General features: G+C 42.8%; 1 protein-coding gene across 1 annotated transcript in view; it reads right to left on the reverse strand.

Moving 5' to 3' along the window:
- The window catches only part of dlgap2a (discs, large (Drosophila) homolog-associated protein 2a), a 194,883-nt gene that overhangs the window by 17,628 nt on the left and 149,506 nt on the right, over nt 1–27,749 (reverse strand). Inside the window, exons 6-11 of the mRNA XM_076877866.1 lie at nt 26,619–26,833; nt 16,760–16,919; nt 15,905–16,121; nt 11,907–14,318; nt 9,101–9,160; nt 1,483–1,868 (exon numbers count right to left, since the gene is read on the reverse strand). Coding sequence (XP_076733981.1) covers nt 1,483–1,868; nt 9,101–9,160; nt 11,907–14,318; nt 15,905–16,121; nt 16,760–16,919; nt 26,619–26,833 — 3,450 coding nt within the window. The remainder of the gene's footprint in view (nt 1–1,482; nt 1,869–9,100; nt 9,161–11,906; nt 14,319–15,904; nt 16,122–16,759; nt 16,920–26,618; nt 26,834–27,749) is intronic.

A 27,749-nucleotide genomic window follows, 5' to 3' on the forward strand; every position in this document is an offset into this window, starting at 1 on the left:
TGTGTTTTACTTGCATCTGTTTGAAAGAGTGAGTGAAAACACAAAAAATATTTTATTTTATGTGCTGGAATGTGTAGAAAATAGGTTTAAATGTTAAACTAATTTATTCAACTCAGAGAATGTTGCATATAATTAAATGTTTTGCTTGATGCATAAAGTTAAAAGATTAAAACTGATAAAACAAGTTAAAAAAAGAGACTTTTCCATTTGATTACATTTTGTATGATGGATTATGTAGAAAAAGTAGAATTGGGCTGAAAGATCTATCACTTTATCACCTCTTCAGGTTGTAAATCGTGTTTTTAAAAAGTAACTAAGTAACTAAGTAACTAAGTAATTAATTACTTTTGAAAATAAGTAATCAGTAAAGTAACGGGATTACTTTTTTGGGGGAGTAATCAGTAATTAGTTACTGATTACTTTTTTCAAGTAACTTGACCAACACTGCTTATCATTAAAATCGCTAATTTTTGATGGCAGTAAGAAAACGTTGGAGGCAATTTAGACAGAACAGGGAAATTTGCCAAATGTTCTCCTGCAAATTCTCAAGTTTGGATGCGTGGAAGAATCTCCTGACTACCAAAGGATTACTGTTTGACTTCCCCGTAATAATATTTAACCCCAGCTCAAACCAGTTACCTCTTTTAATCTAATTTTGAAAGAAAACACTGCAGTTAGGATGCACTTAATTTCTTTATCAAAGAAAGATATTCAAACACAGGCAGAATGAAATCAAAAGGTTCAAATTTTATATATGAGCAGGTTTGAGTTTGCAAACAGTTTAGCAGGAACGACAGCCAGCAGAGTGGATATATGTACGTGCACATATTTGTGTGGAGGAAGAATAAACAGGAAAGATGCACTGATTAAGGTAGACAAGTACGTAATAATGAGATGAAAGCAGAAAACCAAAAACTCCCTACATGCAAACTTTAAAACTTTAATAGAACTGATATTCTGCTTTAAATGGCTACGAAGGCGGAGTGAACTGACTCCTCAATCTTTTAAGAGCATCAAAGCAGACACCTGCAAAGGAAGATCAGCGACAGCAGAACCTCGGCTACAGTCGGAGCACGAGTGAGACAAATCCAAAGTAAAATGACTCTGAAGCGGGAGGTGGAGGGAGAAAAAAGGCACAAAGGAAGCGAGAGGGAGAACAATTAGAAAGGGGACCGAGAGAGTCAGTGGGGTTAGACAGAAAGAGAGGCAGGTACAGTAAGAAGAGGAGTGAATGAACCGTGGAGTGAACTACCATTCACTAAAACCTGCTCCAGCATGAGTTGAATCTTAATTAACGGATTGCAGTAAGATGACTCACTCCTGCTATTTTTAGCCCCTGAAATGAGAACGCTGTTTCTCGGCTGAATGTATGTGTGGGAAACTATTCTTTGATGTTATATAACCACACACAGGTTTGAGCAGTGCGAGTTTTAGGACCAGTGAAATGGCATTTTAACCATGCACGCTCATTTGAAGACTGACCTGTATCCCTATAGATGATCGAGGTGTTTTCAAGTACTCCTCAGCCTTTGACACGAGGACGGCCTTATCGCAGGTGAGCACTGAGCTGTGAGAGTCTGTGGACGGGTGTCTTTTTCCAGCCATGACTCTGGCCGCCTCCATCGCTATAGTAACAGCTTTGGTGCTATCCAGGCTGTCGTTGGAATTGTAGAGGCCTCTGCCCGGGGTCAACCCCAAGCTGATGCCGTCGGACGCCCACATCCCACCATGAGGGTGCCTCCCCTCGTGGTGGGCGTCCTGGGTGGACTCGGTGCTACTCTGGGCCGTGATGGAGATGAGCGGTTTGGAGGTGGTGCGTGGCGGGACTGGAGGAGGGGTCTTCTTATAGCTAGGTGTGTAGGTGATGGCTAGAAAAGAGGCAAAAATGAACAAAGCCATTTTCAGAATATTAACATTTTAAATTTACATTAAATTCCCACTGTTCATACTATATGTTTATAGTATAGCAAAGATTTTATGATGCAAGGCAATGATGTAAAAAGATTAGATTTTATTTTGGGAAAAATATGTCAAGGTAACTATAAACTACAATGCACATGTTCATAATAGTGAAATAGTGACGGATGATTTTATTTTATTTGTTTTAATGTTATTCTAAGTTCAGTGTGGCCATAAGTCTGTTTTTAGTTTGGTCTGTTTTCTGTTCAGGTGTGTGTGTGCCTGTTTAGACATCATCGTGGGGACCAAAAATTGGAATGTTACTATACTTGTAGGACTTGTGAGGACGCACACATGATTGGGATTTTGGTGTCAGGGTTAAGGTTAGGTTCAGGCTAAGGGTTAGGCATTCATTTATGATGGTTAGGGTAAGCATCTAGGGAAAGCATTATGTCAATTAGATGTCCTCACTAAGATAGCAAAACCAGAATTTGTGTGTGTGTGTGTGTGTGTGTGTTTGTAATTCATAGAAATGATCCGTAAATAAAAGTTAATCATACATAAAATCCAGAAATAGAAAAAGAAACAAACTTGGATGTAATAGAAGCAGAAGGCCAGCATGATATTGATAAACACATGCAGATGGTTTGTATCTCACAGATTACTAAATGTGATAAAAAAAAAAAGAAAAAAAAAGTGCTTTTTTATACTACAGTGTATGCTTTTTCATACATAGTATACACAGTACCATAGGCAAAGTTGCCTCCATTTTTGTAATTTTTTTTAATCAATATTTAAGGACTCTATTTTTGGAGTGTATTTTACACATTAAAAGTGAACCTCTGTCCAAAAAATGCACTCAGTTTACTTCTCATTTACTGTGAGCATCATTTTCTCCCAGTAATTACGGTTAGGATATGTTTGTTTTTTTTATTCCAGTACATTCTTCATTTGCAGCATTTAAATAACCTTTATCAGATTTGATGGTTTTGTTACATACTTTAAAAAAGTGTTTTGCTTTTCGTTTACAACTGTGGGGATTAAATTGCGTTAAAATGTACAAAACAGTGATGTCATGTTTTGAGACGAGGACCCAGGCACAGAGAGACTTGATGAATTTAAGAATCTTATGATTTAATAAAGAAATTTACAGACTTGCACGGAGATGGTAAAATTATGATGACTGATAACGGAGATGAAGACAACAGACGATGAGGACAGGGAGGAACAGGGGTTTAAATGCACCAAGGAGACACTCAGAGGGAACTCAGGACAACTGGAGACATTTAAGGATGCAGGGACTGACAGAGACGGGGAAGAAGTCTCATCGTGATGAATAAAGTTTATCTTGCCTGGCTGGGCAGCTGCTCAGCCCCCCAAAGCTCTGATCCTAGAATCGCCCCAGTGGGGCATTACATTTGGAAGAAGCTAGCTGCTAAAGAAACAGGTTGCAGGTGAATTAGAGGTGCAACAAATTGAACAAATGAAGCCTCACAGCTCTGCCCAGTAGCCTGAAGACAAGCAGAGAGAATAATGGCTTGTTGTCCACAGACCCATCCAGGGTGTACTACCCACCCGAAGCTGAGACTGAAAAATACTGGAAGAACATCCAGGAGAAAGAAGCGTCACTGGTGGATCTAAGAGCAGACGAGAGCAACCTCCCAGAACAAGAGCCAGTGAACGTCACAAAGACAGCCATCCAACCACAAGAATGAGCTGGACCAGTACCTGACATGATCCATGCCCGCTGACTGACGAAGCTCACAGCACTCCACGATCGCCTGGCAGCACAAATAAGGGTCACTGCTAACAGCAGGCTGGCTAACACAAGGCAGAACCATCCTGACCATAAAGGGTCACCATCGAACTACCTGCCTCTCCACTACGTGGAAGCTCCTCTCAGGTATTGTAGGAACTAAGCTGAGCAGGTACATGAGTCAACACATGAGCACAGGTCAGAAAGGCTGTATAACAGCAGAGGGCCACAGCACCAGCTCCTCAAATACCTCCAGAAGCAGTGCAATGTTAGGAAGCAGTGATCTGATACCCAGCTGGAGTAATAAACTCACCCAGTGCTGACAGGACTGCTGGGATTGGCTTCAGAAGAATTCAGGGACAACTGGGTTGTATTAAATTCAGTTAAACTGAATTGAATTCAGTTTTATTCATATGGCACCAAATCGCTACAACAGCCACCTCAGGGCACTTTATATTGTAAGGTAAAGACCCTACAATAACACCAGCCCTCATCACCACAGCCTCAGGTGTTCAGAGACTGGTTTTTACACATAAAGTAATAACACAGTAAAAAAAAAAAAGCCGTTGTGAAACGTGAGACTGATCTGACATGGATGAAAACCAGAGAAGTAATCAGGAGTACTCATGTGGAGGATTCTGCTAAAGGAAGGCTGACACGTCTCGTCTTCTTATTCTGCCCGTTTCACAACAGAAGGAAGGAGGATTACTTTCTTTCAAGTGCAAATGAGAATATGGACTTAATCCACAGAGAGATGGACTGGGGAATGGGTCACGAATGCCTTCTGGGCTTTGACATGTCTTTATTTTCAGAAAGCTCATCGTAGTTACAGGCCCGAGCATCTGAAGCACGAGCTGTGAGCCGGCCACCTCAGAGCCAAGAGCAGAAGGAAGATCGACGGCAGAGCGGAAGAACACCGAGTCACGCTGCGGGGCAAGTTATGGGTTATCGTTTTCCTCAACAAAGAGGCAAACTGAGCTGAACTCAGCGTTTCTTGTGTGCTTACATCACACAAAGCCACTTCTTTCAGTTCTAATGAGCTGCCCCGTCCACGCAGGCCCCCCAAACACTAATGTGTAGAATTAATAGCATTTCACAAGTACAGAGCAAACACAAACCTTTTTGTTTGCATTTATCTTAATAAAGAGAGAAATTTCTTGTAACCATCAAAGCCAGCGCTTCACCTGAAACCTACAACAACTTTTGGCCTCTTTCTCACCCCGACTGCAGCTGTGTATAAATAGCTACAGACGTCTGGTCTATGGAGAGTGTTCTGCTCCAGGGACTAAATGACTCACACTGACGGCCATTCACAGAATTAAGTCCTCGTGGATGAAGAGATGCGAACCCGAATAAAGACGGAAAATGGGAGAGAAGGAAAATGTAGAGGTAAGAGAGAAAGAGGGAGGGAGAGTAAATCATTGCAGATATAAAGAGGGATGAAAGAGGGTTTTGTGTGTGTGTGTCATAGAGAGCAAGGATAAATCAGGGAGTGCGGAGCGATCGAGGGAGGAAAGAGATGACCCATTGAAGGGGCATGATTCAGCAGGAGGACCAAAATAGAGCCATTATTAGCCAGCCAGTCGTGCAAAGGGGAGTCATAACTCTTGGTCCTATCTTGTCGGTGGCAGTATTACTCAGCATGTAGATGAAGTGAACACCAGAACATACGCACTGCTCGCTCACTCATTTCAGACAGAGTATTTAACACTATTATTATACATCATGTTCCAACATATGAAGCTGTGGTGATGTAGTGCAAACTGCTCTCTGTGTACGTGAAGCCGAGTGATGTGATGCTCTGTGTTTAGAGGTTGGCGACGTGTCGGGGCGCACTTTGTGTTCTGTCTCCGAACTTTCTGTTTTTTATTCTTTGACTTCATCACGTTTTAAATGTTGTTTTGATTTGACTTTTATTATTACCTTTAACTCAGGGGTGTCAAACTTCAATTTGAACGTTTTTGTTAAAGATTAAATGACTGTTTTTATTCTAGTGGGGGAAAAACAAAAATGTGTGAATGTGTCACAGGGCAGAGGAATGAGCTACCAGAACCTTTTCTGTCTTTTTACACATTCAACATACACAGAAATGCGTTGTTGAAATCGCAGTTCTTTTAAAATATCTCAGGGATTGAATGTTCAGCTAAATGTCGTTACACTGACAGAAAGGGCAGTTTCAGCGATGGGCTGCATGTAGCTCACAGTATAAAGTGATTGTCACGGTCCTGTTTTAAATTACTGGTTCTTAGTGCTTTTTCTACTCGCCTTGAGCACTCAAAGCGCTTTTACAATATGCAATAAATTAGACGTGACTGTAGGGTCCTTTACAAACATCTGCATGTGATGAGCTGTGAGTGAAACCAGGAGGAAACCTCGTCCTTAGTCAAGAGAGCAGTTTCTGATGCTTCAAGAATGGGAACATGAGAGGCTTGAGAGGTGCAACAGACCCATTTTTAACACCGCGGTTGTTTTAAGAGAACATTTTGTGCAATTAGCAAAGCAGCAAGACTGCCAGCTGAAGCAGGACCATCAATCAGGAAACGCAGGGAACTGCCCCGTGCGGGGGCATCAAACCTGAAGGCCCGGGCTCACTGTGTGCTCTTTGTGTTTTTGTATGCAGTTTAATTAATTTAATTTAACCCTTTCAGGCATGAATGATGACAACCTCAATCAGGATCTTTCTCTTAAGTATTTTTATTCATCTTTAAAAATATGTATTTCTCAAAGAGTTTTTTACATGTCCACTTAGGTGGACAACATACGTTTTGACAAACGAATCAATAATATAATATGTCTGTTGTGTTTATGTGCAAGTCTACCATCAACACTGACACAAATACAAGAAAACAACCTTTGAATCCACTGCAGTGACCACTATGTGTGAAAGGGTTAATTATTATTGTTAGCAGTGTTAATGTTAAGGACATTTTATTTTTGCTCTTAGGTTACATCAGTGGATCTGTAAAGAGAGCACACGTGGCTGAGGGGAAAATATGTGAGTGCCGAGGCAATCAGTAGTGCAGCGGTCCCTCGTTTATCACGGCGTTACGTTCTGAAACTAACCAGCGACAGGTGAAATCCACGAAGTAGCCAACTTTATTTTTTACAGTTATTATAGATGTTTAAAGGCTGTAAAACCCGTCACTACACACTTTATACACTTTTCCCAGACAGGCACGAACATTTTCACACTTTTCTCTCTTGTTTAAACTCTCAAAGTTCAAACCTTCGTAGAAAAATAAGTCCAGGATTATAGAAGGAAACCAAAGGAGTGCAAAACGTTTCTTCAACATTGTTGTGTTTGTCGTGGAGAAAACTTACAAACCTACAGTACAGTCACACTTCTAGCATCGAAGATTTATTTGACAAACTGAACGCATTCTGTACTGTACAGAAGACACGCGGAGGAGACTGATTGACAATGGTCTACAGCCAATCAGGACGCGGATCAAAACAACAAAACAAAACAAAAAACATGGAAAATTGCACAAAAAAAGGCTGCGAAAGGTGAACCGCGTTATAGCGAGGGACCACTGTATCTGTGAGAGAACATCAGCTAAACATGTTCAGGTAGACCTGGCATCAAGTCTGGTATGGCTGTTTTTAGTGGGAACACAAAATCTTCCAAATGTTGCAACTAAACTAAGAAGGTTTAGTTGTGCTTAAATGTTGCATGCATGCATTAATTGGAACATGCATGGTGCAATAAATAAACTGTGACACAAACATGTAGAAACCTGGGAGGATGTAGTCCTCGAGCATACACGAGTACAAACGGACTATATTTGTTTGGGCCTAAATCTGCTGAACGTGTCCATCGCAGCGAGCAGACAAAGTGCAACGCAGAGTGCTCATTTCTAAAAAGTAATCGATGACAGAACCTTCAGAGGCGGCTAAATTTATTCAAAGTAAAAACCATTTTGTTTTCTCTTTGCGCAGCAGCCAGGCTGATTAACGTGAGACACAAAGGCAGTGAGTCAACCACTCCATCTCTGTTAGGACCTCTCCATCTATCAGGCTGGCTGCATGCTAACATGGGCGTGGAGTTTGGAAGAGAGTTGAGTGACACGTTGTTAAGAGTCTTTCTCTCCGGCTGGATTTATAACTACGAAGGAAATGCAGCAGTTTGTTTTGCAGTAGGCTTTTAAGAATATGTAAATGATCTGAAGGGAGGCTGGAAGACGAAGAATGATGGTGGATTCCATTATTGGCACTATCACAAGCACTGCAGACAGAAACATTAAAGAAATGAATATAAGAATAACTCACTACAGATAAGAGAGAGCAGACAGGGTGAGTCATTACTCTGACGTACTCAACCACACCTGGAGGGTTTGTTAAAGTTTAAAAGCGTCCTGAGGAGCGTGATGGCTCATTGTGGACAAAAACATTGTTCCTGATAAATAAACCACACGAGTGGCTGCAGACAGTCATTTTATAACCCGTTCTTGATCTGTGGATCAGACGCTCTTCTGTACTTGATGGAAGCCACACTCTCGTGGTCGTATTTAATGGCTTCTGCAGTCAGAAACGGTGCCACCGCTCTGCATTAGCATCCAGAAGAAGAGCATCTGCAGGGCAACAGTTAGCTGCACGCCACTGTGTGTTCTTAGCCTCACGTGTCATGTGACACTTCATTAGGAAGATCGTTAAAACATACAGAACAACAGAGCTTTCAGAGGTGAGCGTGTCCATGTGTCTGTGTGACGTTTGAGAAACTGGTGCACTCATAAATATGCCAAGCAGCAGCAGAGAAAGCACTCTCAATGATTAAGTCTGCCTCAATCAGAATATGCAGGTTTGTTTTAATGGGGCTGTAGTGAGGAAACTGTCCTCTAGTCAGAGCCATCCCAGTAAGCACCAGCCTGCTAGCCATAAGGGTCTGTATCAGCTAGATCAAACCCACTGACTCCCACTTGAGACTAAGGCTACAGAAGGTTTATCACCCATGTCCAGATCGCCCAGTTTAAGAGTCTGCTTTTTGCTAGGCTTGGCTCCAGACAAAACTAACCCCAGCCCATTACTCATGCTGCTAACAGCCAGCCAGTTTCCTGCCAGTTAATTTCCACTCAGTTTTCCAGTTCACCAGTGTAGAACCTCCAGAACCCAACAGTTCCCTGCCCGACCGTGTCCCCACGTCTTTGCGGTCCATTTTTCCATGGCTTTATTTGGCTCTTTGGTTTAACTTGTTCAAGTTGAATTAATTGACTTTGACAGGTAGCTACGGCTGTAGCCTCCTGTGGACCGAATGAAGTTTGTGATGCCATGAATGTGAGTTGGTGCAGATCCTCAACATTATTCTCAACAACAGAAACTATATATTTCTTTCTCTCTCTACTTTCTCTCCTTTTTTTAACAGTGTGCTGCAGGACAACTCGTGTTTCATTAAAACAATGTGTCACTTTGAAACGGAGCAACAGAGAATGCCCCAGGTAGACAGTTTACCTGGGGTTTGTTGGGGTGTCCAATCAATGCTGCAGGTGGAGGGGAGGCAGAACTGGATCCCTGAAAACAAGGGAGCGATGGGATATTCAGAAGAGGGGGCGTATTTGCCCAAACACACAGTATAATGGATTAACAATACAAAAAGCCATACTTAGATTGGATCCAAGAACAAACTGCAGGATATGAGGATCATCTGGCACAGTGGGAGTTTGTGCTTTATGATTGCTCCTATTGCAGCAGGATGAGCGTCGTGATAGAGTACCATCATTATAATAGTGTAGAAGTGCCCGATTGTTCTTGTTAACACCAAGCAGTAAGCATCTTCTTTACTTCAACTCATTTTCTGATATTTGCTGGGTTATCAGTTATTTCCAGACTTTATTGAGGACACAGATCATGAGTGGGTCCACAGAACAACAATGATCATTTGTCTTTTATTTACGATGACAGCATGACCTCTACAGTTTATCACACTTTATCTTAAATCATAAAAAAATACTAATGCAAGAAAGTGAGGTTGTGATAACCCCGTCTTATGTAAAGTACCTGATGAAGTGAAAAATAATGATCGTATTTGTCACCGTTTGACTCGCTGTCAGAAAAGGTCTCAGCGCTTCCATCCAATTGAACCGACCTTCATCTTGATGAAATTTGAAAATGAAATGAGTCTACAGCAGGAAGCAGTCGAAGCCATTTTGTAAATTAAGATTGGGCAGATAACTTGAGGCCACTGGCTTTTTTTGGTTTGTAATAATATAACAGTAAATACCGTGTTGTGACACACTCAGGTCGGCCGGCGCGTTAGCCGAACACACCTGCATCATTCTGTCTGTTCCAGCAGGAAAAGCCTGGCTTTACGTGCCGTTGCACGCTGCATCCTACAGCACTTTATTTTTGGATTATATGCTACAAATAAAAATATTACCATTACAGTGCATAATAAATAGTGAGCTACTTCTAGTTACGATCTTTGCAAAGGTAAAGGAAGAGAGCCAGGAGAAGAAGAAAAGTGGAGCACTTTATGTCAGTAAAATGAATTCAACAGTAGAACCTAATTAACTTCCCTCCCCTTTGAAAACCTCTCACATTCATCTAATTTAGCAAACTTTAATAAAGTGCTGTGCGCACATTCGACTCAAAACAACAGACGAAAATCCTTTTCTGGCAGCTCACTGATGTTCTGCTGAAAGATCCTTTTTATTCCGTGCACTTTATCAGAGCGCAGACTTCAGTGGGCGACTCCACATAGAGCGCATTAATTGGACAGAGAGCGCAGATATATCTTCTGATTTTTGCCTGGCTGTTCGTTGCTGGTAACAGAATTCTGCGTCTTCGGTGGTACGTAGGCTCCTTTCATTGCACTGAATGTCGAAATGAAGCTATGAATAGAACCGAGTACCTACAGTGAAGCACTGCATATGAAACACAAGGAAATATGGAGGCCATCTGTCATGCACCATTACTACATTATTTTCATCAGTCAGTATCACACATGTGGAAATGCAGCACTACGGCGTGACACATACCTCTTTTCAGGAAGGAATACAATTCGGCATGTCATCACACTTATGTCCCAGTACATTCTCAGTCTTTGATTCCTGAGCGTTAGGATGATAACTTACAGTAAAAAATACATCATCACCTCTGAGCAAAGCCTGTTATTCCAGTGTCAGACAAATGTAATAATTTAGAGCGTCTCTGATGAATTCATCCGTACAGTCCAGAAAATGTGTGCATGTTTGATAGCAAACTGTATGTGTATGCAGGTAACGGTAGCTACATACTGTGACTCTACTGGTTTGCAATTTTAGTTGGGAATGATTGTAAATGCAGAATTATTTTCCAACAAAATGCAGCTGTATGCAAAAGTCTGCCCACACCTTATTTTACCTAATGATGATTGTTAATGAATCCAGACGGCTGAGACGTCAGTGATGTTAGCAGATGCAAACCTCTGCATGTGGCACATTTGATATTTTTTATTATTTTTAAGCCACTGAATTTAAAAAAGTTATTTTTTCTAACACCTGTGCACCGCTGAGGTTGCATTCACTGTAAAATATCAACAGAATAAACAATTTGCTCAAACTTTTGCAAACAGCTGTAACAGTAGAGGATCCCAGTTCCACTCAGCATTGTGCAAACATCATTTCTCATGTTCTTCTCTCTTTAAACCCGTCCATCCAACAGCTCACATAGTAAACAGTATCTCTTTATATAGTTATATGATAACTGCCAATATTTACTTCACCCCACTTTAGAGTGACAATGCAAGTAGAGCTCAAAATAGGTCAAAAAAAGGAAAGTTGCCATAATCATTGCAAAGACGGCTGTGACCTTGTACACTCTGGACTGTTTCTACAGTCTATTAGTGAGCTCTTAAAAGAGTCTCTTAAAATAAATGTGTACAGCATTTGTTATGCAGGATCATCCATTGATTTGAACCAGCACTCTGAGGATGAGGAGTCCTTTCCTGGGAGATGATTCACATCAGAGATGACAACTGCTTCAGAGAGCTTCGTACTGCTATCAGTGAATGTTTATGAAACATTATTGTTCAGTGCATTTATCACTGCAGGAGTTTATGACATTCTCGCACTGTGTTGCAGTCCATGAAATGCAGTTTTGCTGCTACCAATGCAGTCTTTTTCCATGGACGATGTAGAAGGAAGTTCTTGCTTGAATGCCAACAATCCCATGACATTTCGATGCGCACGTCGCTGTAAGTGCACTGGCAGCTACAAACCAAAAGCTATAAATATAATTTTCAGCTACATTTTGCCTGCTGAGAATGAGGTATGAGCTCACAGAGTGAGAGACACATATGTGATTTCTGCGCTGTTGTACTCGTATCTGCCACTCCACAGTTCTACACTCGCACTCCTGTACATCGAGTCTCGCCTGTGGCCCCTCTTCTGCCACCTGTACCACAAAAAGGCCTGCTCAGATGAAGCTGCTTCTGGACTGCCTGGGACATCCTCCTCCACAGGTCCCACAGTCATATGGGATACAGCCACACACTCCAGTATCTCTGCTGTAACATCATCTGACTCCATGGATAGCAGGTCCTCTGAGGTTATCTCTTGGAGATCTGGGCCTGATGATAGAACAGGTTCTGAGGCTGGACTTGTGGGTCCAAAGTCTAGTTCCAGTGATGTATCAGGAGATACCGAACTAGGAGGGGATATTGTGACAGTGACCTGTGGTAGGATGTCATGTAATCCCGAGGCTACGTCCTGAGACATGTGATACTCCGTAGCTGGGTCCAAACAGACAAACTCTGTTGATTCTGAAGGATCCAAAGGGCCCATTGCAGCAGGGTCAACAGATGGTAGAGGTGAACTTGAACTGTCTGACTGGTACATGGGTGGGTCTAAATCCTCTACATTTGATAAAGAGTCAACACTAATGTCAAAAGGCTCTGGTTCAGGATCCATAAACACTGAGTCCAGATCATCTTGATCCAGGGAAGTCAGCATGACCAAGTCAAAATGGACCAGATCAGCGTGATATATAGTGGTGGTGTCCAGTGGTTCTGGAAGAGGTGGCCAGTCTGAGTCTTGAGACTCTTGAGATTCAGGGTTTGGTGGAGTTTCTACAGAGCTGGAAGCAAAAGTTGAGACGGATGTTTTCTCCTCATCAGGGAGGTCAGAAGGATGATCGGGAAAGGTGATAATGGGATCTGGATCTGTGACACTGCCGGGTGGACTCGCAGGATCGTCCGAGTCAAGATACTCTGACACAACAATAGAAGGACATGTTATGCCGCTATCCAAATCAGACAGTGTAACAGGATCAAACTGAGGAGTTGGTGCATCACAGACTGAGGTTGAGCCTTGACTAATGGATACGGGCGATTCTGATGGTTGAAGTTCTTCTTGTGTTGGGTCTGAGGAATCTGTATTTTCCAGTGCTGAACATGTTGAGGACGCAGCAGTAGGATCTTGAGGGCCTGAATCTGGTTTGTCCACAGTGACAACATCTGGAGACTCTGAATCTGACATGATGTCATAATCCTGTTCATCTGGTGGTGACACTGTAACTACAGGGACTGGGTATGGCAGCTGTATCGTATCCTTGTGAATTTGCTTGGAGTCTGGGGGGTTTGTGTTATCTGTGAAAGATGGTTCAGATTGGGGTAGGGAATTATTACGTGGACCTACATCTGTTTGTTGTGGAGTGATTACCATTTCCTGTTCAGGTGTTGATGAACCCTGAGGACTCTCAGGGGCTGTTTCTAAAGAAAGTGGCGCTGTACCGTGGGTGGTGAGTGTTGGCTCATTAGTGGCCATGTCAGAGGAGCTTAGAACTGCACCGTCGACTGCAAGCTCCGATTCAGCTCTGGTGAGCACAGCAGTAACATCAAGTGTCTCTGGCTTGACTGCTCGAACAAAGACAGGAAGTATTGGATCCAAAGAAAGTGGTATGGCACTTTCTACGTACATTGACTGTGGAGAGGCAAGAATGCTCGGGTCCATCGAGAGCTGTTTTGGCAGGCCTCGGCGGGCCCCTTTCTTTTCGTCTTTTTCTTCTGGACAATTAACAGCTGCATCTGCAGTGCTCTGCCTGACCAAGACTTTGCTGCGGGCCTGGGTCCCCACCGATACCTTGGATATTTGGGGCTTTTTCTCTCTAGCCCCCCCAGCGCCTCTATCTGCAGTGGAGGTTCCAAATCTTCCTGCCCCGGGCCCGGGTCCAGGCCCCGATCCCGCTCCAGGCCATGCCCTTGTTCCTGTCCCTGTACTAGGTCCAGCTCCTGCACCCAAGCCTGCCCCAGCTCCAGCGGCCATGTTGCCTCCCTGGGGAGACCATGTGTTATAATGCTGCGTGAAAGTGTTGAAATTACTGTTGAAAGCACGAAGTTCTTTACAGAGGTCCCTCCTGAGTTCAGCTAGCTCTCGACGCATGGCCGAGACCTCTTCCTTCCACTGCATGCTGATAGCAGCAGCCAGTGTAGCCGACTCTTTGATACTGGCCTGGATGGCCTTTGGTGATGGCCGTTCTGGAGCACTAGCTCCAGTGGATCTGAAGAGGCTCGGAGAAACAGGTGGTCCAGACAAGGGTTTGGCTGTAGCCCCCGTGTTGTCTTGGTGGTAAAGCCTGTCTCTTCTGATGGGGCAGCCTAGATCATCATGAGTCAGAGGGACTGTGTCTGCCAAATCCTCATGTATTCTGTCCTGGTCAGGTAAACAAGAGTCTTCCTGCACATAATTTCTGTCTGGAAGACAAATGTAGATATATATATCTGTAATATGGCCAAAGGTGTGAGCAGCTGGAGAGAATGTGCTTTTTATTGTCACAATGCAGTAACATCAAGTCATGCACTGAATGCCATGAGTCAAAATAAGATAATAGCTGAAATGTACAGCAGTGATTATTGTGCCAATCTCCTCGTGTGACTCCCACAGATGTATAGCAACAATATGTCATATTAGCATTTAGACAGCACTCCCATTTTGACTCATTTATGCTGATGGTTTACACTGCCTTCTCATCCTTAATTTCTAGCATGCATTCTTCACATCTTTTCAATGCACAAAGCTGAAACTCCTAGCTCCTGGAACACATCATAGAGAATGGACAATTTCGTCTAATCAGCGAGGTGTGCGAACAGTCCTTGCGTGCTCTTCGGCTTCCGTTTGAGGTAAGGAAATGTGAACTTTGTGCAGTGAAAAGAGGCAAAGATGAGCAAATATTCCAAAGCTTTTCTCATCAATCAGGAAGTACAGTATGAACCCTATTGAAAATGTCAAGTCCAGTTTGACTGACTAAATCGAGTTGCCCCATTTCCAAAACTGGGGCAAAATGCATTGCACCAAACTCTTAAGAGATCTTTGAGTTTACTGAGAAAGCAGTGTAAGCAAACATTTATAGGTATGAAGAATTGATCATAAGCACATCTCCAGATGTCCACACCTCTAACTCTCCCTATTATAGCCCATATAGTTGGATCATGAATCTACTGCGGGAGGAGGTGGAATCCACTTGGACTTCTTGTCCGAGCCGTTTCTCTTCTGTTCTTCCCACATTCTTCATCTGTACAAGGACGTATCCTTTCCTCTGTGAATCCAGCAATCAGGGAATTGTTGAAACCAGCAACAGCTTACAATTTGTTATAATGAATGCTCAGTATCAGAAGTAAATGCATGTTTCAGCTGAGTAATTTGCACGTATGATACATATGACTAACTAGTGCGACAGTTCGGTTACCGCTGTAGTCAGCTGATCCGAGTGTAGACACAACTGTCTGCAGCTCTGTAATATCATCTCGTTGTGCGTAAACGTGAGCTTGAGACAAAATAACTTGTGTGAATTAAACAGTCTGTGAGTGAAAAGCTGCTTTTGCAGCACTGTGTAAACTCGCTTCAAGTAAAAACTTCATGTGGTGTTTCCAGCGAGACGATAAAGCTGCGTGCTCACTGTCACCATGTGGCACAACAAAGAAATATATGCAGTGGAAAAAGCAGCAGGTGTCCTTATTCTGACCTGATTTTTATTTCAGACACTTTCCATTTGTGATTTTCAATAGGGTTCATAGCTTTACTCTTTGATGCATCCAGTGGATGAGCAGATGAAGCACTGTATCCAAAGTACGAACAGCTCACAACTGGTCACTACAAATGCCTCAGTAAAAATGAACACATACAAGAATGATTCATGCAAATATTCTGAAACTGTTTGACAGTATGAGTTGGCACTAATAGTCTTTATGTATCCATAACCACACATCCTTGTTAAAATAAAACGTATTAGTGTCACATGTCCACTAATATATTGTGCAGATTTATGTTTAACCATGGTTACCTGTGGTGGACCTGATGGTGGAGGTGACGGTGGAGGCCATGGGGGGAATGCAGTCGTCATCTTGGGAGTAGCCAGCCTGGATGGCTCGCAGGTAGCTGTGGCTCCGGGTTCGGAAGCAGCCGGGCAGGTCCAAAGCGTCCATGGCCTGGGATTCCACCTCGCTGAACACAGACTCGCACACAGACTCAAACTGGCCATTAATTTCTGTTTCACTCACCTGAGAGAAACAAAGCCATAAATAAGCTCCATCGATCGAGGGTAGTGAGGATACATATTTTTATCGGTTGGCTGTAAACCTCCACTTTTTCTCACTTTAAAATCATAAAGAAGCAGAGTCTGTGAGAAGGTTCGTGGAGTCAAGGTCGTACACTGTCAGAGAGTTCGTGACACATTTGTTGTTGGATTTGATGTGAATGCCTTTAAAACAGCAGAAACTGTTTAACCGTTATCTCTCCACTCTCATTTGGCAATATCAGGAATCAAAGATAAACATCTTGTTCGACTGGGATTAGGAATTAGAGGAAGTTTAGTTGAAATGCTGGGACTCCAAGCAAATCAATATCTCTCTTTTACTAAGGAGATGAATATCTCAGCAAGCCCCACTGGAATCCTTTAATTTGTCCAGATAAACAATGTGCAGTAAAGTGTTGAGACTAAATTTATGTAAGAAAAATTATGCCTGGGCTTTGAAAACAATACTCAGTGCCGTGACAATGAAACTGGGAGAATCGGCCTCTTTAAGTGGGATTTTAAATGAAATGACTTTATTAAATTTTCCTGGAAATTAAAGCCAAGCCCTCTGGCTCCCTCGGGGATCCAGGAAAATCTGTGCAAACCTAAAGGATGCGCACTCACCTGGCTCACTTGGCTAACACAGCTAGCCTGACTGAGGGTGCTGACAGCCCGCATATAGCTCTGATTCCTGGAGCGAAACTTGGGTGAGTTGTAGTTGGTGGAGGGATCCAGGGCAATGCTTGGGTGCATGTCCCTGGTGGCTTGCAAGTGGTAGCTCTGACTGAACAGAGAGAGAGACAAAGAAAAGCAGGACAGGAGTGGGACTACAGCCATAAAGCAAATCAATTAAATATAATCTGACTGATAAACAAGCATTTTGTGTAACACGATGAAGAATTACTAAGCACAGCTGGCTGAGCTTGAGAGGGAGGCTGGATGACACCGTGGCTCTTAGGCTGTCTCTTCCTGTTCCCCCCCGCTACATTCATTCGTGTCCTTAGAAAGGCACTTTGATTTTTGTCGTGCTGAAACATCCAATCAGTGCTTGGAAATGAGGGAAATGCAAATCAGGGGCTAGTTAGTGAGCAAGCACTTTGGAGAGCACCCCAGTGTCAGCCAGGTCAATTAAACGTGCTCCCCCAGCAGTGCAGGAGAGGTGCTCAGAAACCCACGGCTGGTTAGGAATCTGCCGAAGAGAAAATGACTCGGAAGAAATGTGCTTTAAGTAAAATAAAGAATACTATGTGAGCCGCTTTTGGAATAGCAAAGTGAGGTTGGGTTCCCTCCGCCAGATCTATTTCTAATGACAGGCCGGGATGAGTAAGCAGTTTCTGGGCTTTTTATAGAGATAAACGCTGGTGTTTGGCAGCATGAAAATGCCAGTGTGATTAAAAGTCTCCCAATCCATCTTGTGATGCTGTAGCAAGGCCCTGCGTATTTGCAAAGTAATATCAACTTTCTGAACACTCAAAGACATGCTGGGGTAGAAACACCCAGCGATTAAGTGTAAATGTTGTGGTACAAGCACCACATATCTTATTTTTAGCACTATATTTAAAAAAAAACTCTAAAAGCACGCTGATGTAAAGAACAGCAGGAAAAATCAAATCTGCATTGTGTGCATCATTGCCTTGTGCTTTGGCAGTATGAGCAGATTGCCCCAGGTGACCTTTCATTGACTGGTCTTGAGTGTTTGCTCTGTAAGGCGTCCATATTGAATATGTCAGCAGGGCGGCGAGCCAGCTGGCTCTCACATCTGACCGCTGCAACGTGGCAGCAACAGAGAGGCAAGGGGAGGAGCTGAACCTGTATTCACCTCAAGTCTGCAGCAAAATTGGTGATGTAGTTACGCATGTCACTGTTGATTTTATCCAGGCGGTAAGAGCTGTGGGTAGAGAAGAAAACAGAGTTACTGGGTCCCACAAGGAGCTGTTGGATGGATGTGACATCACGGAATGTTTGCTTGGGAATTCTCACCAAAGCGCCGCAAACATTAGGGTGACACCGTATGACCGTCATGGCGTTTGTGTGATGAGGAAAGTGGGTGGATGCTACAGTTAGAGTCAGCTGGCAGGTTGAGACAATGTAACACGTTCACACAACGAATGGCAACATGAGGAGTGCGGTACGAGTTGGTCCACAGTCGGTGAAGAAAAAAAAGGATCTGATGATGAATGCTGAACACCACAGCTACAGTGAAGCATCAATCACACTCTCTTTCTCTGTGTGGCTAATTACATTTGGTTAATTGAGCTAAATGAGGACAAAAACACTTTAAACTTTAAAGCTTTTAGCTGACAAGATCAGATAGAAGTGCACCGGCTGATGCTTGAAATGTGCATGACTTCGCCCATCGCTGCCTGTAGAGCTGTCTATTATCAGCAGCAGAGTGAAGGGAGGCTGTTTTGAGAATGCGTCGGCCCTTTATCAAATCATGCCACAGCAAATTTCCTCTAATGTTTCTGATTGGTACTAATGCACTTCCATTGTTGGCCAATATCACAACAGGGGATGATGGGAATCTCACACTTCCTGCTTTTTACGCTGCCAGTGAAAGTGCTGTTAGTGGTTAAACAACGTGCATTTTAAGCCGAAACCATTTCATCCTGGAGCAAAAATTCAAATAATCATTTGATTTAAGGGAACATTAAAAGAACGGGGACAAAAATTGGGAAACATGCTTGGGCGTAGGTGTGTTTGATAAAGAGCAACGCCCTGCAGAGATCTTTACTGCAAATGTTTTCTAGGGTTTTGTCAGTGTGGTGCAAGAAAGCAGCAATCCTGAAATACCTTAAAGAGGTGAGAATGTGAACAGCAGAAAATTGAGTTTAATGCACCTGCAATCGCCGAACCAAGACGACTCACAGCTGTCTGTGATAAGCTCTCGTATATGCTGTTTAAGCCATGAGCGCCAGCATCCAGGAGGCTGCGGTCGTTGAGAACGAGACGCTATGTCGTGGAAGATTAAAAACGCTCATTTTGCTACAGTGCTTTTGTTATACTAGAAATAGAGGCACAAAAGTGAAGAGACGAAGCTCTGGAAACAGAAAAGCAGCATATCTATGCATGACACGTCCCACGCAGCCACGAATCAATGAATTGGAATTCCGCTCTTACCTTGAGATCTGAGGGAGAAACGCTCAAACACAATGTCATCTAAATGAGTAATTACAGTATGTTGAATCAAGAATTATCGAAAGCTTTGCCAGTGTTAACTCTGATTAATTATAGCAGCCGGGAGCCAAACAAATGCGAGTTTTTTTTGGAAAGTGCCGTAAATGCGCGTGATTGATCAGCTTGTGCGATCAAAGTCAAAGTGTCGTTTAAAGACAGGGTGGCGGCGACAGATGTCAAGTGGAGATGCGCGTGTGCGTGTGCACGCGTGTCAGCGCACCCCGTTATCAGATGTGACATATGATTACTGATTGACTCATTATGCTAATGACTCATAGTGAAGTTTGCCACATGCCATTCAGTTCATCATCATTAATACTTTCTTTAAATATCTTTGGCAGGTCTGACCACGGCACAAACAGCCATTCATATTCATTTCATCGCAGCTGTCAGCTTTACAGGACGCGTGCGGCCCGGGCAGGCGTGGGGCGAGCGGATGATCATCTAAAACAATCACCTATCTTCACTTCTCGGCTCCACCCGCTCAGCGAAGCAGCGATGCATTCTTTACTGGTGAGGCGAACAAAGAGGCGACCCCGTCAAACACGAGAGCCCGGAAGAGTGAGGCGAGGTGACACGACTCGACAGGCTGTTCTCGCTTTAACGTGATTTGCTTCAGGGACCTGGTGCTGTCAAATTTGTGTTTGGCCAATCTGTACGCCCCCAGAGGGACATCGAATTGGTACGAGTGCAGAGGAAATCCAACCTGCGCCACTTCTGTCTTAGATCCAATCTAATTCCATCCTACGAGGCCGTTGAACCACAACAGCCTCAGAGCTCTCACATCTTTGACATCATTTACAAACATGGAGCGCAGCGCTACGGTGACACAAGCTGAAAGTGGTCAGACTTTGAAGCACCTCTTGAGATATTAACGTGCTCAGACAATTAAGAAGTATCACTGGTTTAAAATATCACCTGGTGGCTTAATTATGCAACCAAATTAAGTCTTCTTCAGGTCTAATTTCTTTTCAAATTATTGACTTAAAGTGTTCAAGTGTAAAAAGCATCTTTGTCAGTGCTGCATGCAGAGTATAGGCCAGTCAGAAAAACACTTTGAGGGCTGATTTATAAACCTCGGCGCGCTCTTTCATATACAAATAATACACAAAACTTTCAGTCATGACAGTGTTTAGATTAAAGCTGCAGGTCGATCCGTGTCTCCAAGCTGACCTTCTCACATGTTCTTGTGCCTGAAAAAACTTCAAGAGGATAATAAAAATAATAATAATATATAATAATAGTTCAGGTCTTTAAATGTTTCAGGCATCTGGTACTATGGGGTCTTTTGATGTCTGATCTCTGTAGATTTGAAAGTCTATGAAAAGCACAGTTTAGAAGTTCGGGGACTGATCTGATTTACTGCTTTACTGCCACTTTATTAGGTACACCTTGCTAGTACCATGATGGACCCTTTTTCTTTAATTCTTCGTGCTTCAACAGGTTGCTGGAAACATTCCTCTGAGATTTTGGTCCATGTTGGCACGACAGCATCACACAGCTGCACTTCCATGGTGTGACTCTTCTGTACCACCACAACCCAAAGAAGCCAGTCTGAGATGATCTGAGCTTCGTGACTCGGTGCGCGATCCTGCTGAAAGCATGTATCAAAATATCCGCCACTACACCACCAGCAACCTCCACCAGTGAAACCAGGCAGGATGGAGCCATGCTTTCATGGTCTTTACAACAGATTCTGACCATGCCATATAAATGTTGTAGTAGAAATCAGAATTTCGGCATCTTTTCTCTCTCCATCGCTCTTCTCCTCTATTTTTCTTCTCCTTCTGTTAACTGTCTTCCTAACCTCTCTTTCTTTCTCTTCCCTGTCCCCCGGTCCTGTCCTTTCTGATTGTAACAACTCAAAATGAAAAAAATAAAATAAAACCTGAAAAATAAATTATAATAATAAAGGTCAAATAAGATAAGACAATCAAGTGGACCAGTATAGCAAATGCTGTAATGTCTACTTGGGGAAATAAATCTGCTGGGCATTTTTCTTGGCCTTCAGGCAATAATTCTGATCCACGTCCAAATCATATCTGACAGATATTAAAACTTAAATATGTAAAAACACATTTTTATCCAACAGTTTTATTTATTTACTTTCATCACGTTTATATTTATGGTTCTTATTTGTTTGAAAAACAAAGTGAACTCGTAAACAAACACTGTGATTGTATTGTTCTGTACTCAAACCGTAATTCAATCATTCACAGTGTAGGAATTAGTATGTTAATGTAATTGAAAAACCTATGGCCATAACCCGAGGTTAATGGCATCGTCAAAAACTAATTGGGGTCACGAGTTATCAAGCCTGGTGTCCAATCAATGACACAGGCTTGCAGGAGTGGGTCAGAGCTACTGTAACACACTCGGGCAATTTCAGTGTGCTCTTCACAAGGATGTGAAGTGCGAGTTGGCTTGGAGGAGAGAGATCTCTGAAACGTTGGCTACAATCTTCTCACTGAGGGTTTCAGTATTAAACAAGCTGTATATAGAGACAGTTTAAGGCTGGGGCTACGCGCCCCACATGTTGGGATAGCTAACGATAATTATTTTCACTATAGACAGATTTAATAAAAACAACACAGCATTACGTTAGCATGCAAATACCACTGACTGCTGATATACATCAACTAAGAAGCGGAATATTCGTGTATTTGTGGCAGTTTTGCCGTTGTTTGCTCACACTAAGAGTAAACTGAATTTGTCACGTGTTTTAAAGGTTAATATCAGGGTTTAGTGGCGGCAGGCTGATGCAGCAGGACAATAAACCTTGAACTAAAATTCCATCTTTTGAACCGGAGCGGTCGGAGCCCTAACCTTAACCTGACGTAGATGTTGTGGAATTACCTCAGGGAGCCGTTCGCACAAGATTAAAGCGCACTGCTGATTGGAGCATTTTCTGTCTGGACAAAATGTTTCCGTTACCTCACACATCTTTGCCATTTCTCTACTGCAACTTCACTTCCAGTATAACGCATGTACACCTGCTCATATAACCAGGCTCTTTTATTGCCGCGCTAAATCAATGCCAAGCTGTTGGATGCCACATTATGATGTTCTCAGAGCGCGCGATCAGTGGAGTATTAGTACTCTTCAGTAATGACACCTTTGGGGACGTTCCTGGCATTTAAATGAATGCACCGACCAACCTTCTCCCGCAGACTAAATGCCATCAATGGACTGGGAGTCAGGCCCCACAGCCTGATCCATGAGTGTCAATACTTTTCTTTCAGCAGAGCCCAGCAGACTCGGTCTAACCGCTGAGAGGGCTATTATTCAGAAGAGCCTTGGAGGACAATAACTGCAACTGATAGCCCTTCCTGCTGTTGCATCTTCATAAATCATTCACTGTTTATGTCTATTTAAAACGGACGGTGATGAAAGCTTTGCAAGGTGTGACAAAAGTTGCATATCTCACTGATTACACAGAAAGAGCTTCTGAGGTAGATGTTAACATGGCCAGACTCCTCATATCAGCATGATCCTCGCTGATCACCAACCATAACATTTCATTTGTCAGTATATATCCTCTGGATCACATATCTGGCTTATTATGTAGTCATGAAAGAGAAGTATTTAACAGTAGAAGCTGGTTTCTGGATATCTGCTGACCTACTTCCTGTTCTGTTATCCTGCAGAGAGACGTCGCAAACACTTTGCCAGAAAAGCTCGCAATTAATCCTTCTGCTGTGCGTGTGTGTCTGTGTTTTCGCGAGGGTCGGGTTAATAGTGGCGAGGTGCATTAATGGATTCCGTGGGTGTTGCCCATGGACGTTTCCACGCTTCTGTGGAAAAAAAACAAAACCGTGTGATGGAAAAGCCTTTTAAAAACCTGCCTGAAGAGCGAGAGTAGAAGAGTGAGGGACTCATTGGTGTGTGTGGGTCGTGCATCTTACTGTGACTTTCTGACAGTGCATACCACAAACTACGGGGCTGTCACCGGCCACACTGCACACTGAGGTCAGACGCAAGGTCATCTTTGCATAATGCCTCCAATTTATGTCATTATTTGCTTTTAGGCTTGTGCAGACCCGAAGCTGAGCAGACAGACAGTGTGATTTATGCAGAAGTCTCAGCAGCCCTGTGATGAATTTTTCCTACCCGCTCGTCCCCAAGTGGAACACATGGCGCGAAGGAGAAGCTGAACAGGATATACTTACATTATGCAGCAGAGGCAACATCAACCCTGAGCCACAGGGGTCGTAGTTCTGCCCAAATTTCAAATAAATTTAGCAGAAAAGGTGTATTTTTTGTTAAGTATTACAGCTCTATAAACAGGCTCCTCCTATTCAGGGTTTATGTCTTTATTTAGCAGGGTGCTGGACAGTAGTGCTCATCCACCTCATGTTTAAGGTGCAGATAAAACTGAAGATGAAAAGGTGAATGGGGCCGGTGCAGAAGCCCCACCCACCAGTCACTGGTTAACATACCTGCCCCCCAAGCCCCAGGGTAGTTCAGTATTAATCCTGTTACCTGGGTAAGTTTGATCTAAAAATAAGTGTGGTCAAACAAGACCTCATTTTTCCTGCAGCATCACCTGCTCTGAGTGGCTTCTTCAGAGTTTAGTCCACCTTCCACATTATCCCCAATTTTGCCTCCAAGGTTCTTTCTGTCGTCACCTGAACTGAAGAGCACTCGAAGTGATTTTAGTTAACAGGAGAGAAAACAAGTGAATTAAAAGTTAGGTTTAGAAGTAAATCTAAAATGTTTTTACTCTTAAATCAAAGTCTTACTGGAAACACATCACAATCATCGGCGTAGATCACAGAACTACCGCAGAGTATTTGCCTTTGATCTCGTCTGCACATTTTGCCCCAAAGTCTTGATAAAAGGAAAGAAACCATCGAACTGTCTGAAAATGAGAAAGTAAAATCGGGCTTTCTGCGACTGAAGTTGAGGCTGCGGGTCTTTAATGGATCCCGCTGCACTCGACTCAAACCTTGGCTGATAAATGCACTCGATATATGAGAACAGAGGCAGATAAAAACACTGTGCTTTGGAAAAGCAGGTCTGGGATACCCTTTAAATTGTCACATTATTAAAATACACTTGTGAACCTCAGCTATAATTACAGTTTTCACATTCTGCAGAGAGAAAAGAAAGATGGCTCCGCTGAGCGAGATGCAAAAGTGAATCTACTTTCTTTTATTGCCACCTTTTAGAAATGACTGAAAACGGGAATCTGCCAAACACAATGTCTTCATTTAGTGTCTGGAGTACTGTTAAAACACAATTTCAAAACATAAAAGGCAGTATAGTAAAATATGCAAAAAAGGAAACACTGGATAGAATATACAATTTAGTAATAGAAAGGATGTCGTGTGGTGCCTCTCATGTTTATCCAGAGCTGTGTTCAGGTGAACACCTCGTGAAGGACGAGGTGAGGCAAACAAAAACCGACAAATACCTCGAGTCTGTTGGTAACACAACCTAAGACTAAACGTTTAAGGACACAAACAGCACTCTTTAGTACAGGTGTCCCCAACTCCAGGCCAGTTTTTAGATGTGTCCTTGATCCAACACAGCTGATTCAAATGACCTCCTCAACATGTCTTGAAGTTCTCCAGAGGCCTGGTAATGAACTCATCATTTGATTCAGGTGTGTTGACCCAGGGTGAGATCTAAAACCTGCAGGACACCGGCCCTCGAGGCCTGGAGTTGGGGACCCCTGCTTTAGTAACTCATTTTATTCTAATCTGATGGGTTTGTAAAAGCAATAATCAAAGTAACTCGTCTCGCGTCTCTCTGTAACGTAATTGTTTGAGTGAGTTTTTCGCGTGTCTTCAGCTCATCTTATCTTGTAATCCTCTTATGAGTGTTTTCCTCCACCGACAAGTTATCGAAACAAAAGCCCTCAATTTCCTCACCATTTAATAGGACACGTCCCAGAAGAGTGCGCCTAACATGTTCTCACAGCTGATATGAAAACCCATGAAGGAATTCTGATGACTACAAGGTTCAGCCATCAGGGGCTTGACACCGACGTGCTGGTGGGTCAAATATGGAATATTAAAACTGGTGCTCGGGGGATTGTGCACGAGAGAGGTAACAGTGAGGCAACAATTGCTCCTAAGAACACAGATCCATGTTCATGATCTGAAATTACATCAGATGTCAGGAAAATGAACTCATTTAAAGAGGTTTTATGAAGCAATAAAGGTTCCAGAAGCTGGAAAAACTACACTTTTATATGAATGTCAGCTACTTTCAATCAGTCATAAATACAAAAAAAAAAAAAAATTAAGTGTAATCATTGGGCAAACAGTGGTTTATCCAAGCTGCAAGGAGGCTGTTGTCTTATTTTTACTCTAATTTGACTGATGTATCTCCTAACCGGTCGCAGCAGATGGCCCCGCCCCTCCCTGAGCCTGGTTCTGCCGGAGGTTTCTTCCTGTTAAAAGGGAGTTTTTCCTTCCCACTGTCGCCAAAGTGCTTGCTCATATGATTGTTGGATTTTTTCTCTGTATGTGTTATTGTAGACTCTACCTTACAATATAAAGCACCTTGAGGTGACTGTCGTTGTGATTCCGCGCTGTGTAAATAAAATTGAACTGAACTGAATTGAACTAAAATATAAGGCACTCCTACTCTGACTTCACTTTTCAGACCTCTAACCCAAACCCCATCTGAAACATAAATGGGCACAAAACCGATAACCTCAGAAATAGTAACACCGTTTTGCATTTAAGTCACATTTTTATTTATGTTTGAATTTGAGTTTTCATTATTAGCAGACAGCTCACAAAGGTACGACTGTACCGGGGTTACAGTACGTAACCAATGGTTGTTGGTGACCTATAATGAATTAAAGTGAGAGGAAATAAAGGGATTTTTAGACTGTGGGTGAAAACAGCTGCGGCACGCAAAGGAAACAGACAGAAAGCATGCAAGTCTATTATAATCAACCCTCAAACTAAACTTGTGAAAGTTTAAATGATAATTATATGAGCTGTTCAACGTTTTTATGTTTGGCAGCCACAGCGGTATGAACCTCCACAGTTGGATCCCAGAGAAATACTGGTGGACGTTGAGACATTGAACAGAGTGGGATCAATACTTAGAGTTTGACTGGTATCATCATGTTTTTCTTTCTTATTTGCAAACATAAGAAACCATGTGTAGAATATGTGATTGCATAAACATACATGTTTATATTCAGGACATCAGATAGATGTTTGCTTTGTGCAGCACTACAGGGACACTGACTCACTAAACACGACCCTGCAAGGAAAAACTAAAACCGAAAAAGAGCCAAACAACATTAATTACTAAAACTTGTAGCTAGCATGCGTCATACCTCTGGGAGTCCAGCAGATCCCTGGGTCTGATGATGGCCTTGACCAGGGCGTCTGGCCGCACTGACTTCTGAGGCGACATCTTGGGGCTGGAGTCTGACTCGCCGCTCTCCTCGTCCCCCATGGCTTTAACATAGCTGCTGCTCCGCATCCGACGGCAAGGTATCTCATCGTCCTTCCCACCTCCAGGATAACCCCCCCACTCATCCTGGGGCACCTTGTGGGTAGGGGGAATAACAAAGACACATAATAGTTGTTTTTGCTACTTGGGAGCAGAGCATTAATACGCTTTCATCTTTTAAAGCTTTTAAAACAGTGAGCGTTTGGAAGCATGTTTGAGCCGCTCCATGAATGTATTATTCATGATGTTTTTAGCTCCGCTTGTTCCTCACTAACTTCCCGGTTTCCTCCTTTAGCTGCTGATTGCTCTGTACTACAAAGCTGCTAACTTTGTTTTTTTACAGACTTTAAAATGCCCATAAATCTGAACCAAACCTCAGACCTGTCACTGCAGATGACCTCTTATGTATTTGTATTGACAGAACATATTTATTACTGCAACTTTAACAGCCTTTTCCTCTCAGTGTGGCTCTCTTCAGCATTACAGATGCCTGCTTTACAGAGTTCTGCTTTGCTTATTAGAAAAAGTGTATTCCTGATACTTGGTGTAGTAGCATTCATTATGTAAAATTACATTTAAAACACTGAATTCACTGTATTAAATATTTTAAACAATAACAGAGGACAGAGGTTTTTCTTAAATGACCAAGTCAAATATGCAAATCAAACGTTTATTACCATGAGACTAAAAACTGATTTGCAAAAACTAAACATTTCTTTCAGCAGTTTCACAACAACAATAATGAAACAGATAAAAACAAAACCGCGAGCACCCTGCAGCTCAGCATGTAGCACCGACAGAATTAATCTGTTAAATCTTGATTTTCACTCCTGCATATGCCGTCAGACTCCTGAGCCATCGTCTGAAGACTCTCTGAATCCATTCTGTACCAGTGAAAGTGTCACTCGCTGCAACACAACCCCCAGTCACGCACCGCCCTACAGGCTGAGCGGAGGCATCTCCAGTGGTGAGGGAAAAAGTGTGTACTACTATAAGATAACAAGCGGTTGCT

Source organism: Maylandia zebra, linkage group LG19 (genome assembly GCF_041146795.1).
Source record: "Maylandia zebra isolate NMK-2024a linkage group LG19, Mzebra_GT3a, whole genome shotgun sequence".
Taxonomy (NCBI): Eukaryota; Metazoa; Chordata; class Actinopteri; order Cichliformes; family Cichlidae; genus Maylandia; species Maylandia zebra.